The 18,356-nt window shown below is 40.5% G+C and overlaps 1 protein-coding gene across 1 annotated transcript in view; it reads right to left on the bottom strand.

The window, feature by feature from the left end:
* The window catches only part of PDE11A (phosphodiesterase 11A), a 406,648-nt gene that overhangs the window by 12,686 nt on the left and 375,606 nt on the right, over window positions 1-18,356 (bottom strand). Inside the window, exon 19 of the mRNA XM_024732913.1 lies at window positions 13,249-13,332. Within this exon, the coding sequence (XP_024588681.1) occupies window positions 13,249-13,332 (84 nt within the window). The remainder of the gene's footprint in view (window positions 1-13,248; window positions 13,333-18,356) is intronic.

An 18,356-nucleotide genomic window follows, 5' to 3' on the forward strand; every position in this document is an offset into this window, starting at 1 on the left:
AAGTTTGATAACACATTGTCTTGGTAAGACTGTAGAAGGAGAGGCACCTCAGCCATTGCTGGCAGAAATATAAATTGGTTCAGACTCCACAGAGAGAAAGTTGGCAATACCTATCAAAATTTCAAATGCCCATATGCCAAATGCCCACTAATTCCACTTCCAGGTGTTTGTCCTACAAATAAAGTATGAAGATGATGCATTTACAAATATATTTATTGCACTTTGTTTACAATAGCAAATTATTAGAAACAACATCAGTGTTCATAAATAATAATTATTGATTAAATAATTTATTCTACATCTTTACGATCTAATACTCTGCAGCCATCAAAACAAATGTGACAGCTGCTATATGGACACTGAAAAGGAGTGACCTCAAAAATATATTAAGTGTAAGAAAACAAGGTATGGAGCAGGATAGACACTGTTCATATATGTGTATACGTGCATATATATACACACATACATGTATATGTATACGTCCATATATGTATTATACACAAACTATATCCCAATAAAAGAAAAAGCCAAAAACACTATTTCTGCTTTTGTATAGACTGTTTTTGGATGAAATTGGTTAATAGTGGTTGCCCTGAGGGAGAGGACCTGCGTGACCTGGGGACAGGAGTGTGAGGGAGGACCACTTTTCTCTAATACTTTTGTGCCTTTTGGACCTTTTGAATTCTGTTCACTGGGCATGTATAAACTATTTAACAATAAAATATTCTACTTAAAAGTGTAACATGAACTGATAAAGGAACTAGCAACTTTTGATCATGTGTTAGAATTACTCAATAGCAAGTCATTTCATTGTTGATAAAGAAAGCTTACGAGTACAAGGATAAAAAAGAGAAATAATTATTTCATAAAGATCAAAATAATATAGTGCTTTGCACCATGATTCAAAAATTATCTCAGTACCTTAATGCACGCTGTGCTAATGTTGTGTGTAAATCCCCTCCCTCCATCCACTTTCCAGTAAGGGCCGACTACCTCATTGATCCTAAACATTTCCTCTGAAAAGCGATCAATGTCCCCTGCCTGGACATTAAACAGATTTTGAAAAACTCTTCAATCCGTATCAGTCTCATATCCTTATTTAGTTCCTCAAATTTGCCCTCAGCTGGGAATTGTGCAGGCGACTGTGATTCTGTTGTGTTCACCACTCATTTGAAGGGCCCCATTCATCATCATTTCTAGGCCTTTTCTGATGCAATGTAGCTTGTTCTTTGTCTTTCTTAAAAACTGAATGGCTGTTAAATTATCCATTTATCTTCCTTCAGATTTTCTGTTCAGTTTCTCAGGCCCTCTCAGGGCTGTCTTTTCTACCTTGTTTGCTGACTTTTCATTCCATTTCCCCTGTTCTTAGAGGCATCTTGGTTCACTATGCTGTCCTTCAAAGCAAACTCCCTGCTTCCATCTGCTTTCTGTGTGTTTGAAATCTGCATCACTACTCAGATAGATTTCCTTTTTAAACTCTGTCCCTTCGGGATAGCTTTGAACACTTGGAGACAATATGCTTCAATATGTTCGTGGCAGAGTATCTTGAGACAAACCCTACACTGGAGGTCAGAAGTCTTGGTTTCTAAACCTAGCTTTGCCACCGTCAAGCCAGGTCACGGGTGACCTTTCAAGGTTTCACTTCCCTCATCTACAGATGATCTGCAAGCTCACTGTTAGATGAACATTCTGGTATTACAATAGCGTGTTGCTTCTGTTTCAGGGAACCTGATAAGGACCTGAGGTTTGTATAACATTAATGCCTGCTCACACATCATCTCAGGTGGCAGTAAGGTCCTATCGGTTAGAAGCCCAGATTTGAAGGCAGAAAAAAAAAAATCTAAGCTCTGTCACTTAATATCTGTGTATTCTTGGGCAAATTACGAAACTCTGTAGCTTCAGTTTTCATCTGAAAAGGGGGATGATAGTAGTATCTAACTTGATATTGCTAAGAGAATTAAATCAGATAATGCTTGTAAAGTCAGTCTGGTGCCTGGCACATAAGAAGTGCTCAGGAAATGTTGTTATAGACGCACTACACCTTAGTGAGACCAGCAGTTTGGCTATTTACTATCCAAACTTCCAACAGAGGCTATTGAAGCTTAGAGATGATATTAATGGTGATAACAAGAATAATGGCTCACATGTATGGAGGGCTTTAGCATGTAATGTTTACTTTTCCCGAAGCATTTCCACATACTCTATCTCCCTTGTTTCAGACTCTTGGAAAGGCTGATATTAACTATCCTCAATTCTACTTGCTCCAAGAAGAAAGTCACTTTGTAAGGCCAAAGGTGTTAAAAAACCAGCAGAGTGGAGTTATTTTCATTCAAGCCTTCAAGCCAGTGGTGATCACCGTGAAAAGAAAGCTGAGCATATGGAGCTAAATCCAAAGGCTGGTCTCCTTATAAAAGAAGGCCATGTGAAGACACAGGAACACAGAGACACAGGGCAGAATGTCATGTGAAGACAGAGTTGGAGATTGGAGGGATTCAGCTACAAGCCAAGGAACGCCAAGGGCTCCTGGCAACCACCAGAAACCAGGAGAGAGGCGTGGAATGGATTCTCTTGCAGAGCCTCCAGAAAGAACCAGCTCTTCTGACACCCTGATTTCTGACTTCTGGTCTCCAGAACTGTGAGAGAATAGATTTCTGTTGTTTTAAGCCACCCAGTTTCTTGTATTTTGCTAGGCAGCTGTAGGAAATTAATTAGACCCCCTCTTGGCTGAACTTGGACCCTTAAAGTCCTGAACCTGTTCCTTCTGAAAGACAGATCAGCTCTCTTCCTGTTGATGTCCCCTTCTGCAGACATCCTGGGACATAACTTCCTTTCCAGCCTCCAATATTTGAGGATATCTTATGCCCTCTCACATTCTGTTGTCCTTGAGAGTTTATATCTTTTTTTAAAGAAATGCAACGTTATTATTTCTAATCACACTTTAGCATTAAATAATCAATAAAATATTGAACAAAGGTACTCATTTTAGAATTATGTCACTTAGCAAAAACAACAACAGAACAACCAAAAAAAGTAGGCAATGACTGAATAAATTATGACAAGTCATTGTTTGGAATATTAGGCTGCCGTTTCAAAGGACAATATGAAAATTATGTTAAGGATGTGGAAGCATGTTTGAACTTTATCTTAAGTGGCCAAAGCAGAATACACTGGTGTACCTGGATGAAAACGTGTTTGCATGTGGACAACAGTATGAAGGGGCATCACAGGAGAAAGAGAATGTGAGTCCTTCCTTCTACCCACAGTCTGCTCTTGACGATTTAGGTGTGCTCTGAGGCCATGTATGTTTTCTCTCCTGTACTCCTCATTTCCTTCCCGGTTCTCAATCGCACGTTGTTAATACCCTTACTTACAAACTGTTCAAGGCATTGTAGGCTTTTTCTATCATGCTCCTTAAAATTCTTCCAGGCTCTTCCCATTTCGTAAGAAAGTTTATATCTTTAAAAAATTCCTATATTATTTTATGAATGGAATTCTCAGAAGGATGTGGAATAAATTATGGAGGTCAATCCACCATCTTTTATTGGCAACATCAACTCAGTTACCGGTGAAAGTGTTTGGTCAAGGACAATTTGACATAAGGTCTTTCTGAGAAAGTATTTCTCTGGTAACCAGTTGAACAGAACCTACAGTAGCCCATTCGGTGCTCTAGCAATTACTCTCCCTGGAATCTCTACTCAGATCCCTGTATCCTCCCCTCTGAAGAATTCAGAGTTTTACTTTGTAAATGGGAGGTTTAAAGAGGTAGAGCACTGCCGGACTAATGGAATGGCCTTTCACTTCCTCAGGGCAGTGCAGTGGGAAAAAGCAGCAAAGTAAGGCTGAGAAGACTTGGCTTCGAAATTCTGGCTCTGCTGTGTATTAACTGCTTCACTCTGGTTAAGTCCATTAGCTTCTGTAGGTTTCAGTTTCCTCATTTATAAAACTTAGACTATTAGACATTATAGGATTCAGAATGAAGTATTTTCTTCCTTCACAGAGTTAGGGTAAAATTACATTGTGTATGTAAAAGCGCTTTGTAAACTTTAAAATTTAAGCCCTATCTAGTGGCCACTATAGTCAGTATTCAATAAACGTCTGCTTATTGAAAAAGTATGCATAAGGATACCTTTGAATTCTTATGGGCTTTAATACTGAACTTCTTTTCCAAAAACTCAGTCAGATAGAAGTCTTTAACTTCGTTTTAGACCCTGGCTACCAGACTCAACAGCTGGGCTGCCATGTTCATTGTACATGAGGTTGAGAGCCTGGCTCCCTCTGAGCACATCTGCTCGCTAAGATGAGGCAATGTGCCTTGAGTGATTTATTTAATATTTTTACGGCTGCGGCTCTGTTAACGAAATATAAGAATAGTGAGAGCTGAGGATCCAGATATTGCCTCCTTGAATTCTCTTAGGAGACATTTTGAATAATACAGAGGATTCTGTTTGGCAATAGCGTAATAAGAATGCTTTATGTTTATCTCATGCCTTAGTTCCCAGCAGCAAAAACAATGCTGACCCTTCAAATGAACTTTAAATTGCAGAGATTTTGGAGAGGCACTTAGAATGCAAAAAACAGTCTTTAAAAGAGGACTTGATTCATTTCCTAGTGAAAAATGCAAGTTTTATTCTCTTTCTCCCTCTTTCGCTCCCTCCTTCCCTCCTTTCCTCCCTCCCTTTCTCCCTCCCTTCTTCCCTCCCTCCCTCTCTCCCTCCTTCCCTCCCTTCCTTTCTTCCTTCTTTCCTTTTTCTTCTTTAGAGAGTCACAGAAGAGAGGGCCATGAAGAAGACATAAATCCACGTTTAAAATATGCTTTCTTGAGGAACTAGAAAGTAACTTAAGTGAAGACGACATTCCAAGCCTTGTATGGACTTGCGGTTAAGTGATTTTTAGCTTCGTGATTTCAAAGCATAAACACTTTTAAAAAGAGTTATTTATGTTGGTCAGCTGGATAGGGAGAAGTAGATCTTATCTTAAATTCTACCCTCAAAAGCCTTATTAGGGGACTTCCCTGGTGGCGCAGTGGTTAAGAATCTGCCTGCCAATGCAGGGGACACAGGTTCGAGCCCTGGTCCGGGAAGATCCCACATGCCGCGGAGCAACTAAGCCCGTGCGCCACAACTACTGAGCCTGTGCACTAGAGCCCGTGAGCCACAACTACTGAAGCCCATGTGCTACAACTGTTGAGCCTGTGTGATGCATCTACTGAAGCCTGCATGCCTAGAGCCTGTGCTCCACAACAAGAGAAGCCACCGCAAAGAGAAGCCAGCACAGCACAACGAAAGAGTAGACCCGGCTCGCCACAACTAGAGAAAGCCCGCGCGCAGCAACGAAGAACCAACGCGCCCCCCACCCCCCAAAAAAAGCCTTATTAGGGAGTATATTGTAACTTTTTTTACCTGATTCCAGCGTTTTAATATAGATTCATGATGGCAGTTTTGAGCTCATAAAATGCATATGAATAGAAATTAAGTCCTACTGTATAAAGAACAGGTTTTTAAAAGCTGCATGAAATAAACCAAAGTCCATTTTATTTACAAGAAAATGTATACAGAGCTGGTTGCTTTATCAAGTCAAAGTCATTTTTTGGAGGTGGAAAACTTTCGCCAAATCAAACAGCCTGGCATGTCAGGTATTCAGGAAGAACTCTGAGATGTAGCCAAGGGTGTGAAATGCCTTCACCAGCCACATACCATGCCTGATGCAGGAAGCGACATGAACTTTAATGTTCTTCTCTTAATGAGCCCTCTGGGCTATTCAGCACTTCACCCTATAGAGCACATTGTTATTTCGTGTTTGTATTGATAACTGTTAGGCACTAAAGGATCTGAAAAGTCTTCTAAGTCAAACAATTATATTTTAATCATGATAATTTAGTGTTTTAGATAATATATAATATTTCTTGAAATCTGTGTATATGTGCTAGCTCTCCCTATCAACTTGAATACTAAAATAATGAGAAGACTATATTTTCTGCCAATGCTGGAAAAAAGAAAATTTCATGTATTTCCTAGTTGAAAAAGTCAAAGCCCTGAAAAATTCATGGCTATAAACTGGTCTTTTTATGCTAGAATTAAGGACCAATTCAACCATGATGAGAACTAAACCACTTTCTAAGAAGACACCATAGGCCGTATACTTCAGATTACGGGGCAGGGAACAGTGCACACGCTGATGAGAGGTTTTATATATTTACAGATGATAATTTAAAATGACATTATAACCCTACTTCGTACATTCCACTGCTTATTAATTCTGCGTCCTGTGTCTCATCGTTCACTCTTCTGTTTCTTCACTCTATTCAACAAACAGCAGTTTGAATATGCTTAGGCACCATTCTGGGTACCAGGAATATGATGGTCCCAAGAAACTAGTCTAACAGGGAAGAAAGACAGAAAAGACAGACAGAAAGATGACCACAACACAGAGTGTTGCGTGTGGTTATGAAGAGATAGAGTGGAAATGCTGAGGAGGAGTAAAGGTTTCACAGAGGAGGTGACAGTTTGAGCTGCCCTCTTCCAGGCAGAAAGAAGAGGGAGGGAGGTATAAGCAAAGGCAAAATGGACAAAAGGGTTCGTGAGTCCTGTGCTTTGGGGCAAATGGTGCGTGGGTAACAGGAGATGAGGCCAAGAGGCAGGGAGCCTCAGAATGAGAGGGCTAACCCCAGGAATCTGGAAGCTATCTTATAGATTGTGGTAGTAACCTGAGGATTTTAAGCAGGAAGATACCATGATCTGATATTTTTTAAAAAGGAAGATCATTTTGGCAAAAGTTTGGAAGACAGGGTATAAACTACATAAAACTGACACTTTTGAATGTTTATATTTCTCTTCCATTTGTACTTGACTAATAGCACATAGAAAATTTTGAACAGGTTTTCCTATCAGCACTCAGATTTGGGTATAGCATATGTAACAAGGACAATAATTTGAAAATATTAAACCAATGTATTTTCGTTCTGCCTGAATCGTGATGCCCGTGGCTTCCCACCCATTAGCTCAGTAGGCTTTCCTCCCCCAGGCAAGCGGTGGTTCCCAGCTAGAAACAGCGAACTATCATCACCTAGCTTTCAGAGAGAATAACTCTCAATGCCAGCTTTGTGTGGTGAGAAAAGGGATTTCTAAATTCCAGAACTCTATCTCTTAGGAACCGAGCCTGGCTAGGTCAAATCATCAAGTCTGAGTACAAAGTTCTGGAGTGGGGAGCACAGAGGAGACTATATAAGGAGAGTTCCAATTAAACTAGGAAAAGGAAATTCAAAAACTTTCCACTCTGGGTGTTAGAGAAAGGGGAGGAGGAGGGAGAGAGACAGAAAGGGAGTGAGGGGGGGAGAATGGGATCAGAAGTGAGTGTCCTGGCTCTGTGTTCCCTGGGGGTCGAACCCTGGGGGTGAGGGGAAGGCTTGTCTCTTGAATCTCAGAGCAGGAAAATGACAGAACTTTCCTAGAACGAGTTGGCACTACCCAGGCGGCATATTAGAAAGAACCGAGGAAGCTCTTGTGTGGACGGCAGGGTGAAGAGAAAGTAGCTGGGGGTTCATGCGTGCCCGCAGGCTGAGCAATGGCAGAGAACCAGCTGAGCAGGAAGCTGGTGGCGGCTTGCCATGGTCTGCATGGACCGGGGTCTGCAGCAGCCAGAGCCAGTGGTCAGGCCCTCCACGAAGTGCTCACTGCGCCCACCCCACAGTTCCAGAGGCCAGCTCGGCATCACGCCCAGAGCCTTGACCCCAGAGGCTGCATGTGCACTCGGTCCCTCTCCCCCCAGTCACGGAACCCTCACAAAGACAGGTGAGCTCTCCTGGCACCTGGATGTCAGCTAGGGAGAAGAAATGGTTCTGACTGGGAACAATTCACATTTTAGTCTTCCCAAGGACTTGTTTTAACCGGAAGGAATTGAGATACTTTAATTGTCAAGTTTAAGTACTAGTCCCTGAACACTGCCCTCCCCCCTGCCCATCACCAGGAAAAGGTGGAGCCAGATAAATATAAATTATAGAGAATATAGGAAGTTATTTTCTTCCCTCCCTCCCTTCTTTCCTCCCTTCCTCCCTCCCTCCCTCCCTTCCTCCCTTTCTTTCTTTATTCTTGAGTTTTTCGAGTTATATATGATGTCATTCCATATATGTCCCCCCTTTGTAGGGCAAATAAGAAATCAGCCTCAACTATTTCTTTCTCTCATTCACAGGAATACTAGAAGTCGTACAGAAAACATTTACAGGAAACTGCTTTGGGTGGTGTCCTACTTTTTTTTTGAAGTATGGGATGAAATTGTTTCCCTCTCTAACCACATTCCATTCCTTGTAGGTTTTTAAGAGGAGATGATGTTATATTCTAACTAGTCACTCTGTAGCTCACTACTTTTTCTTTTTTGAAAAAAATTGAACACAAGGCTTGAGCCATCTGGGGAACATTGAGTTGTTTTTGAAGTACTTTTATTGGTATCCAGAAAAATTGTCTTGGAGTAGCACCTTCCTCTTTTCCAGTTTATCAATTCTAACTCCCAGTTTCTACAACTTCAACTATATTTTAAATATTCTTTTTCCTCCCTTCTTTTCAGAGAGCATATTAAAAAAAATTTTTTTTAAGTCTTAATTGAATTTGTTCTTCTGTTTTATGTTTTGGTTTTTTGGCTACAAGGCATGTGGGATCTTAGCTCCCCGACTAGGGATCAAACCCACACCCCCTGCATTGGAAGGCGAAGTCTTAACCACTGGACCACTGGGGAAGTCCCCAGAGAGCATACTAATAACTGCATCAGGTAGAATGCATTTTCCAAAACAACCATTACAGCTGAAGGCAGAAAAAAAGTCAAAAATCACTGTTATCATAACTTCAGAAACCCTGCCTGTTGCAGAAACCCCATGACATTTTTATAAAGAGACAACACTCTTGCCTAACTCTTCTTTTAATGGAGAGAATTATTCCAGCTAGATCCTGTCCAAGTCAAGCCGTTTTCATTATCTGTCAAACATTCCAAAATCAAGAGCCAGTTTGAGATGAGCTGAAAATCTGATTATGTTCATAATAAAAATTAAATCCCTCAATCCTTAACAAACAGAAGATTTATAATGATTTACAGTGTATCATTGAAATTCTAGGTACACTGAGGTTTGAGTTGAGAATGAAAATAAAGGGCAAAAACTTTGCCCACTATTGCAAAGAGAGGCTGAGTGTGACGCTGCCACATCAGGTATTCTGTTTATCCCTAAGGCTGGTGCAGCAGTGAATTCAAAGTTTGATGGTGCCTGGTTTTTTTTTGTGTTTTTTTTTTTCTTCGTTCTTTCTTTTTGTTTTTTATTCCTCCAAAGATGTTGAGCAGCAGGCTAATGGATCCCCAGTGGGGTGCAAAGACAGCAGAAAGCACAGGAATCAGATGTCAATGTATTCCTCGGAGATACCCTGCTAGGACAGAGCTAACTAACTAGGGTTTTAGTCTTCTCTTGGGAGAACACGCTTTGATGGTTCCCTGCCCACTCTTGGCTTCCTATATGTTTCCTGATTTAAATGCTGTCACAGATAAATCATGACTTCTGCCTGTCAGGACAATTTTCTATTTTTTTTTTTAAGGAAAAGTTTGGAATCATAAGCTTAAAAAGATGAGCAAGTTCTGGAGAATTTTATACTCACATATAAACATATGTATATAAGCATGTCACATCTCCCTACTATAGAATCATCCATGGGTCTGGGACTGTTCTCTGCATGTTCTTTCCCTACCTATTACTTTATTAGATATATCTACATATTTTCTGCCAGTCACTTTCAGTCAATTGCTAGATTGCTTAGGAAACTTATTGAATAGATTTCGGGGGTTTGGGGGGTCCTCCTTGTTTTTCCTCAACACAGGCACAGATTGGAAAATTGAAGTTGTCCCAGAGGTAAGAGTTTTGATTTTAAGTGTAATGGGCATCCAAAATGTACCAGTGTACTTTTTGTGGGTCCCCACCTATAAACAGCCCTTCAGGCACCAGAGAGTATTGATAATCTACTCTTTGCTTGGAGGAGAGACAAAACTCAGCCAACTGGAGCGAAAGTGGAAAGAGCTTGATCTACTTTGACCAAGCACAACCCTCTCAAAACCATGAAATGAAACCGATTTACCCAGTGAAAGTCAAAGAAGTCAAAAAGCTGCACTGAAACCATATCTGCATCTACTGCCTGGCTGCCCCTCCGCCCTCGCCTCCACAAGCCCCGTCCTGTCCCAGGCTGCGCCCAGAAGCCTCAGGCACACAGTGCCTTTGTTTGGCCTCTGCCTTTGCTGGACCGCATCTCTCCACACTGCTCCTCCTGCAAGGGGGGTCCTCGTCGTGATGTACGTATCATTTTGCTTCAGGCTCTACATGAGGCTTCTTGCCACCCAAACCTGCCCCACCTTGGGGTCAGCAGGGCCCTGGCCATTACAAGGACATCTCTTGGTCTCATAGCTACTGTTCTGTATCCTTTTGCCCTCTGCCCAGCCTGACTCAGCAAAGCCACGTTGGATTCTTTTGTTCCATAACGCAGACTATGTCACCTCTCACAGTCTGGGATTCATGCCATCTGCATACCTTCCCGTTTGCCTCTATCCTCTCAGACTCCTTATCACTGCACTTTCACATTAAAAACCCCAAACTGATCTCTCAGCAACAACCTGAGTTCCTGCAGACATTTTGACATTTGACCAGTGTCATAGGAGGGACCTTCCTTGCTTTGTGAGTCATTTCCTCAAGATTTTGTGTCTTCGCCCTCATGGTGATTCCTGCCCACTGAGGGATTCCATTACCTTTCTGGAGCATCAACAGTTAATGTGAGATTAAATAATCTCACATTAACTCTCACAGTTAAATAATAAAAAAACACCCAACTGCTTGAGATGGGACAAAATGAGGACTCTCAAGGGGCATACTTAAAGTCACTCTGCAAGGTTTCAGTCTGAGGGCTTTTTGAAATGTTGGTTTCAAAATTATATATATTTTATATATATATATATATTATAAAGCATTATAAAGAATTTATAAAAGAAATCCATGAGATTAAAAAAATAAGTGATGATAAGGAATTTTTAAAAAGAGCATGATTTTCATGCTTTGTTCACTGAGAAGATCCAGCAGCAGGTATGAATATGAACTTTTATAAACAGCTCCTTCCACATTCCTCTTTAAATGCCATGACTTTCCCCAGTTAAATAAGAAAAGATTGTGGGACAATATCCAGCAGAGGTGAAGTGAGGCAGTAGAAAGGCCATTACATCAAAACCAAGGCCACAGATGAGTAGGACAAAGCGAATTTGGTGGGAGTGTCACTTAAGCTTTCTATATGTCAATTTCCTGTGGCTAAAAATAGCAGGTGTATCTAATGTCACAGATAGGGAGTAAAGTAAAACAGATGTGAAAAATCAGGAATGATAATATGATGGGTTGATATTACTCCTTAAATTCTGGAAGCTGCTATTTTCATTTGAAATTCAAGTAACTTCCTTTTTAGCCTGAAGATTTCAAAGTATTTAATGGGAAGTATAAAAGTAAGCCCAAATGATTGTGAACCAGTAATGAAACACTTAAATTAACATGGAAAAGCACACGAGAGTCCTTTCCAGCATTTACAGTAACTAATCACACAGGAAGGGTGTGTGGAGTTGGGTTCATTCCAAAGTAGCTTTTCAGACTAATACCAAAAATTTATCAGCCCCACAAATACATGTCTTCATCCTCCTAAGCTTTACCCACAGTAAAAGGAATTTATTAATTTCAAGAATTCATCTCATTTATGGCCTAAGTGTGCACAGCAAAATGAATAATGTTAAAAAATAATTCAACATGGGTGGTCAAGATCAATTTAGCAAAGCAAGGTATACCTGACACAACAGCAATGGGCCTTACACATGCGGACCCAGCTTATTCAGAGACACCAGAGGAGTGAGGGCGGGAGACACAGATGGGAGAAAAGAGAGTTGAGGATCCTCTTATGATATCGTAGACATCATTCTTGATTTTTCATCCAAACTTTCATTATTAAATAAAAGAGCATTATGTCCCATATATAACTAAAAGAATCTATTCTAGATTATTTTAAAGCTTTACTTGTCTGATTTTATGCTGTCATGTATTTAATTGATAATATAATACAAATAAGAACTTTTGTTGCTTATAGTCATTAAAAATTACATTTCCATCTTCAAGACAGTATTCTAGGTTTTTTTATTTTTTACTTTTTTTTTTTTAGAGTAATGTGACAGGGCTCAGCAGTCCCTAGAAGTGCTGAAAGTGAAGTGGTAGATAAGCCTGAAACTTAATGGTTGTAAGGTCCTTAAAAAACAATACTGTGTTTTTAATGGAGTTAGAGTGAGAAATGAAGCCGTTTTGCTTTCCCTGCATGTGTTTCTCACTTTGAAGTTAAAACAGCAGCTCAGTCTGATTGAGGTAGGTAGGGGGTAAAGAACTGGCCAGGTTTTACACATGAAAGCAAATACTTAGAAGCAGAATTAAAAGCCAATGCACACTAAACTGTGAGTGTTAACCCATGTCAGCCCTAATTCTACTCAAAAAGTGGAGTGTGAACATTCAAAGCTGATGACACTAGTCTCCTTGCCAGGAGCAGGGTCCCAAACTCACGCAGCAGGGCTGGAAACAGGGAGTGCGCCTTGCTCAGGGTTCAGTGGTTGCCGTTTGTCATGCATCTCAGACAGAGGCTTAAGATGGAAGGGGCTTTTCAAAACCCTGTGGCCCAGACCATGGGGTCAGAGCAGAAAACCATGTTTCATGGAACTCTCATGTCTAACACGATATTAATAAAAGTAAAAGAAAAACGTAAAAAAACTGAATGAGATTTCTATGGTCAGATGTTTGAGAAATTCAGAATTAATCAAGGTTAAACGTGTTTCTTTTCCAAAGGACTTCTCCGAGCCTTCAGTATTTTAATGTGCAGGAGAGGTTCCCTAATTATTGGGCCTGAGAGCTTTTTCTGAAAAGTTATGGGTGGATACTTATGTCCCATGGGGCACAGTTTGGGAAATACTGAGATGAAATATTACAATCCTTGGTTTATAGATGAGGGAGTTGAGGCCTAAGGAGAACTGGGGTCTCCGGCCTCCGAGTACCAAATCTTCCCAGGGGACCAATCAGAAATCTGAGAAAAGATAAGCTGCAACCTTTTTAGGCAACACACATACCCTGGAAGGGTGTCCTAAAACTAATACTTCTGAAAGTGCGGTATACACACTCTTCTTTCCTGGCTCGGTCAGGACACACAGACCCCTCCAAGTCATGATTACCTGATACAAAGGCATACAGATGCTATCGATCCACTCCAATTGCAACCGAGGCAGCTCATCCTTCCGGTTCCGATCAAAAATAGCCTAGAATGGGGGAGGAGAACCTTGCTTTATTACACTGGAGTCTTTTACAGGTGCTTTGTCAAACACTTTGTCACAATGATCTGATTTTTACCAACTGAACACTTCACAAATGACAATCAATCTTTACGTGTACTTTCTTTTCCTTTATCTATGATGAGAAATAAAGTATTTTCACCTCTTTTTATGAGATTTTTAAATGAATTTATTTGAACTTTATAGCATGCAACTCCTTGGGGCCAAAATCTGTCTTCAGTTATAGGTAACTGCCACTAAATCAAGTCATCAGGTCACTGGGAATTGGGTACAAGTCAAAGGAAGGGGAGATTTTTTTTGCTACAAAAATAGTGCAGGCTTTTATTTTTATAGCGAGAGAGGGTGGGATAGATTGGAAAAGATCCTTAAAAGCAATTTCATTTTAAATAGAAATTATTTGTATTAATTTTTCAGGGTGGGGACAATTTTGTGTTTCTCAATAAGGTCCTGTCGTGAATAAATTCCTAAATTTTTATCTATCACTGGATGGATGATGGGGGCAGGTACCCATTCTCTCCTCATTCCCAGCCTTTAAACGTTATGATATTATAATGTTTAGAAAACTTAGAGAAAAAGAAGTGACATATTCCGTTGGGCAGACATAAAAAGAAAGACAATCAGTTGGAATTGGATGGCTGAGATAGAGTCCTCGGACAAACACTGCCTGTTCTATGCCAGTGAGACTGTCCCTCCCTTTATTCCTAAGGAGTAAGGTCAGGGTCTAAGAAGCAACCCTGCCCTGCCTGTGGTCTTACAGTAGGTTTCATCTTTCCTCTAAATAAAATGTGGCATCTACATCATTTCGGCGTTCACATAGGTTGTGAGGGCAGATTCACGACATCTCCTTGGTTCAGATATGTTGAGAAATCCTGCATCCTTCCGACTTAGGAACGAGGGTGGGAGTGGGTGGGGCCCAAATCACTAGCCGCTGAGGTCACAGAAGATAGAGGGGTGCCGCTGAGGTCACAGAAGATAGATGGGCGCCGCTGAGGTCACAGAAGATAGAGGGGTGCCGCTGAGCGAAATACCTCCAAATTAGGGAGGAGGTCACCGTCTCCTACGGGCTCTGTTCATCCTTGATTGTAAGGTGAAATGTAAATATCAGGAAGGAGGACTAGGCATTTGGAGAAGACTCTGAAATATGCTGGAGGAAGGGCTGGTTCTTGTGAACTGCATGAATCTTGGTCCAGAACGTTCCTTTAAAAAATATTACTCTGGGGCTTCCCTGGTGGCACAGTGGTTGAGAGTCCGCCTGCCGATGCAGGGGACACGGGTTCGTGCTCCGGTCCGAGAAGATCCCACATGCCGCGGAGCGGCTGGACCCGTGAGCCATGGCCGCTGAGCCTGCGCGTCCGGAGCCTGTGCTCCGCAACGGGAGAGGGCACAACAGTGAGAGGCCCGCGTACCGCAAAAATAAATAAATAAATAAAAATAAAAAATATTACTCTGTTTTATCCTCTCTAGTTCTCATTGTTATCTGAGATTTTTAAATTTATTTAATGACTCTGTTTCTGGTGCATAGTACATAGTTATGTTTTTTTTTAATTCACTGCTTTTTAGTATATTCACAATTAGCTGTGCAACCATTACCACAATTTTTTTAAAATAAATTTATTTATTTATTTTTATTTTTGGCTGTGTTGAGTCTTCACTGCTGCCCGTGGGCTTTCTCTAGTTGCAGCGAGTGGAGGCTGCTCTTCGTTGCAGTGCACAGGCTTCTCATTGCGGTGGCTTCTCTTGTTGTGAAGCACGGGCTCTAGGCGCGCGGGCTTCCGTAGTTGTGGCACACGGCCTCAGTAGTTGTGGCTCGCAGGCTCTAGAGCACAGGCTTGGTACTTGTGGCGCATGGGCTTAGCTGCTCTGTGGCATGTGAACTTCCAGGACCAGGGCTCAAACCTGTGTCCCCTGCATTGGCAGGTGGATTCTTAACCACTGTGCCACCAGGGAAGTCCAACCACAGTCAATTTTAGAACATTTTTATCACCCCAAGGAAAAAAAAATCACATATCAATTAGCAGTCGCTCTTCATTCTTCTTCAAACCCCCCAAGCCATAGGCAGCCACTAATTCACTCTCTACCTCTATGGATTTGCCTGTTTTGCACATTTCATGTAAATGGAATCATATGATATGTGGTATTTTGTGGCCAGCTTCTTTCGCCTAGCATAATGTTTTCAAGGTTCACCCCCGTAAACATGCATCAGCACTTCAATCATTTTTATTGCCAAATGATATTCCCTTGTATCATTATTGTATACCATATTTTATTTATCCACTCATCAGTAGATGGACATTTGGGTTGTTTTGACTTTTTGGATATTATATATAATGCTACAACAAACATTCAAGTTTTTGTGTGGATGTATGTTTTCATTTCTCTTGGGGCTATACCTAGAGGTAGAATTGCTGGCCACATGGTAACTCTAATGTTTAGTGTTTTGAGGAACTGCCAAACTGTTTTCCAAAGCAGTTGCATCATTTAAATTCCCACCAGCAATGTACAAAAAGTCCCAATTTCTCCACATCCTTGCCAACTCTTGTTATTGTCTTTTTGATTATAGTCATCTTAGTGGGTGTGAAGTGGTATCTCAGTGTGGTTTTGATTTATTTCCCTGATGACTAATGTTTTTAAACATTTTTTTTCATGTGCTTATTGGCCATTTATATATGTTCTTTAGGGGAATGTTTATTCAGATCCTTTACCCATTTAAAAAATTGGGTTGTCTTTCTATTGTTACGTTGCAATAGTTGTTATATATTCTAGATACTATGCCCATATCAGATACATGCTTTGTGAATAATTTTTCCCATTCTGTGAGTTGTCTTTTTACTTTCTTGATAGTGTCCTTCAACACACAAAGTTCTAAGTTTTGATGACATCCAATTTCTCTATTTTATCTTTTGTTTGTTGTGCTTTTGATATCATATCTAAGACACCATTGCCAAATCCAATCCAGAAGATTTATATTGCTTTCTTCTAAGAGTTTTATAGTTTTAGCTCTAACATTTAGGTCTATGATACATTTTGAGTTTATTTTAGGCTATGGTGAGAGATAGGGTCCATCTTCATTTGCACATGATATCCCGTTGTCCCTGTGCCATTTGGTGAAAAGATTATTTTTCCCCCATTGCATTATCTTGGCACCCTTGCCAAAAATCAGTTGACCATAACTGTAAGGGGTCATTTCTGGACTAGTCACTTATTAACAAATGTTTGATGAGTATGTGAGATACCACTTTGTCCTGTGTTTTCCCTTTACAGAATTTTGCATCTTATAATTGATTATTGGTGATTATTTATTTAATGTCTATATTTCCCAGCAGTTGACAAGCTTCTTGAGGGCAGGGAAGATGGTGCCTTGCTCATGGCTGGATGCACTGTGTCCAGCTTCATGCCTGATACTTGAAGGTGTTCAAGCATGTGCTATTAACTGACTCACTGCTTCCGGTATTAATCTGGATGTTGCCCAGATTAGCCTTTGTCTTCATGAAGTTACTCTGGTGACCTTTAGGACTATGACACCTGAAAGGGCTCTTGGACAATTTTATTCCTAAATATCATGGAATAATGGGCACAGCAGGTGTCCAATCTGGGTGTGTGCATTTCCAGACATTTCTGGAAAAGCACTAATGTGGGATAGCCCTGCCACAGCAGTTAGGCCTGAGGAGATAGTCATCAGCCGTGTTAAGTAGGCTTTTGTGGGGAGAAAGCAGCACTTATAGCTATGTATCCACCACAAAATTAATTTCATTTATGTCTCCAGAAAAACCCCTACCTGAGCCTACAAAAATTCCTTAGTGCTGCACCACTGCACCCGCCAGCTTGCCAATGCTGTCAATTGACTCATATTTTTTTCATTTAATTAAATAACCTGTGGTTTTGCTGCATTGTAAACCCTTCAGAGGAGGCCTCTGAAACAGTTTTTTAAAGAGGAGAAAAGCTTTTATTTGAAAATAGATATACATATAGCTGACAGAAATTTGAGTTGTGCTACGTTTTACACATTAAACTATGTATCCCAATCTAGTATCTGTATTTTGTAACCAAATTTGGTGACATCACCAAAGAAGAACAAAGGGATGTGTTGAAAACAGTATAAATAGATATTGCTTGGGAAACTAAAATAATTGATGGGTGTTTTAACTTATGTAGTCTTTCTGACCTTTGTAGGTAAACAACAAATAAAGGATAGTCAAAATTAGTAAGTCTGTGAGTTCTTTAAGCTAGGAGCTAGTTCTGCTGCTTTTCCTTGTCTTTAAATGTCAGCAAAGAAAGGTGTTTTAAAACTTGAAGATCTTATAAATAACGCCAAATATTCAAAACTGAGTTGATTTGAATCCTCATAAACAGACATTCTTGACAATTAACACATTCCTTGAGCTGCAATGAATCTTCTGTGCTGTGGCAGGCTTTAGAATACTCTGGACCATTCTTTGAGTCTTTGGGTGATATGTTTGAAGCTACCCATTCATTAAGAATAAAGAGGCCGCCCTCTCCTTGAGGGTGGTGACTGAGGCATTTATGTCTTTGTCTCCTGATTAGTAAAAACAGAATCATCCTTAGCCTACAGTAAGCATTCTCAAATAATAATTGAATGGATGAATCCACTCTAAATAGCATTTCAATCAGCAGAACTTAGTTCCCCAGACACAACTTTTCATTTCGCAAAAAAGGAAAAGAAACAGAGACTTGATTTGCTTTTGGGATTTTGGAAAGTTCAAAATAGGAAAGTAAAATCCAGAATATCCATTATTTACTGCACCTGCCTGTTCTAGCCCACCAAGGCTGGACAGCTTGCTTGCCTTTATTTTTTTTCTGTATTTCTGTTTCAAAGTAGCCACTGATTACATATGAAATGCCAGTCCTAGGCTTTGAGTTATTCAAATACTACTCTGCGATCCTCCCTTGCGCCTACTTCTCCCACTGTGGGAGTACAGGAAATGCTTGTTAAGTAGATCAGCCCTGTTAAACAGAAACCTGGGAATAAGAGT

This window comes from Neophocaena asiaeorientalis, unplaced genomic scaffold, assembly GCF_003031525.2.
Source record: "Neophocaena asiaeorientalis asiaeorientalis breed wild unplaced genomic scaffold, Neophocaena_asiaeorientalis_V1.1 scaffold96, whole genome shotgun sequence".
Classification (NCBI taxonomy): Eukaryota; Metazoa; Chordata; class Mammalia; order Artiodactyla; family Phocoenidae; genus Neophocaena; species Neophocaena asiaeorientalis.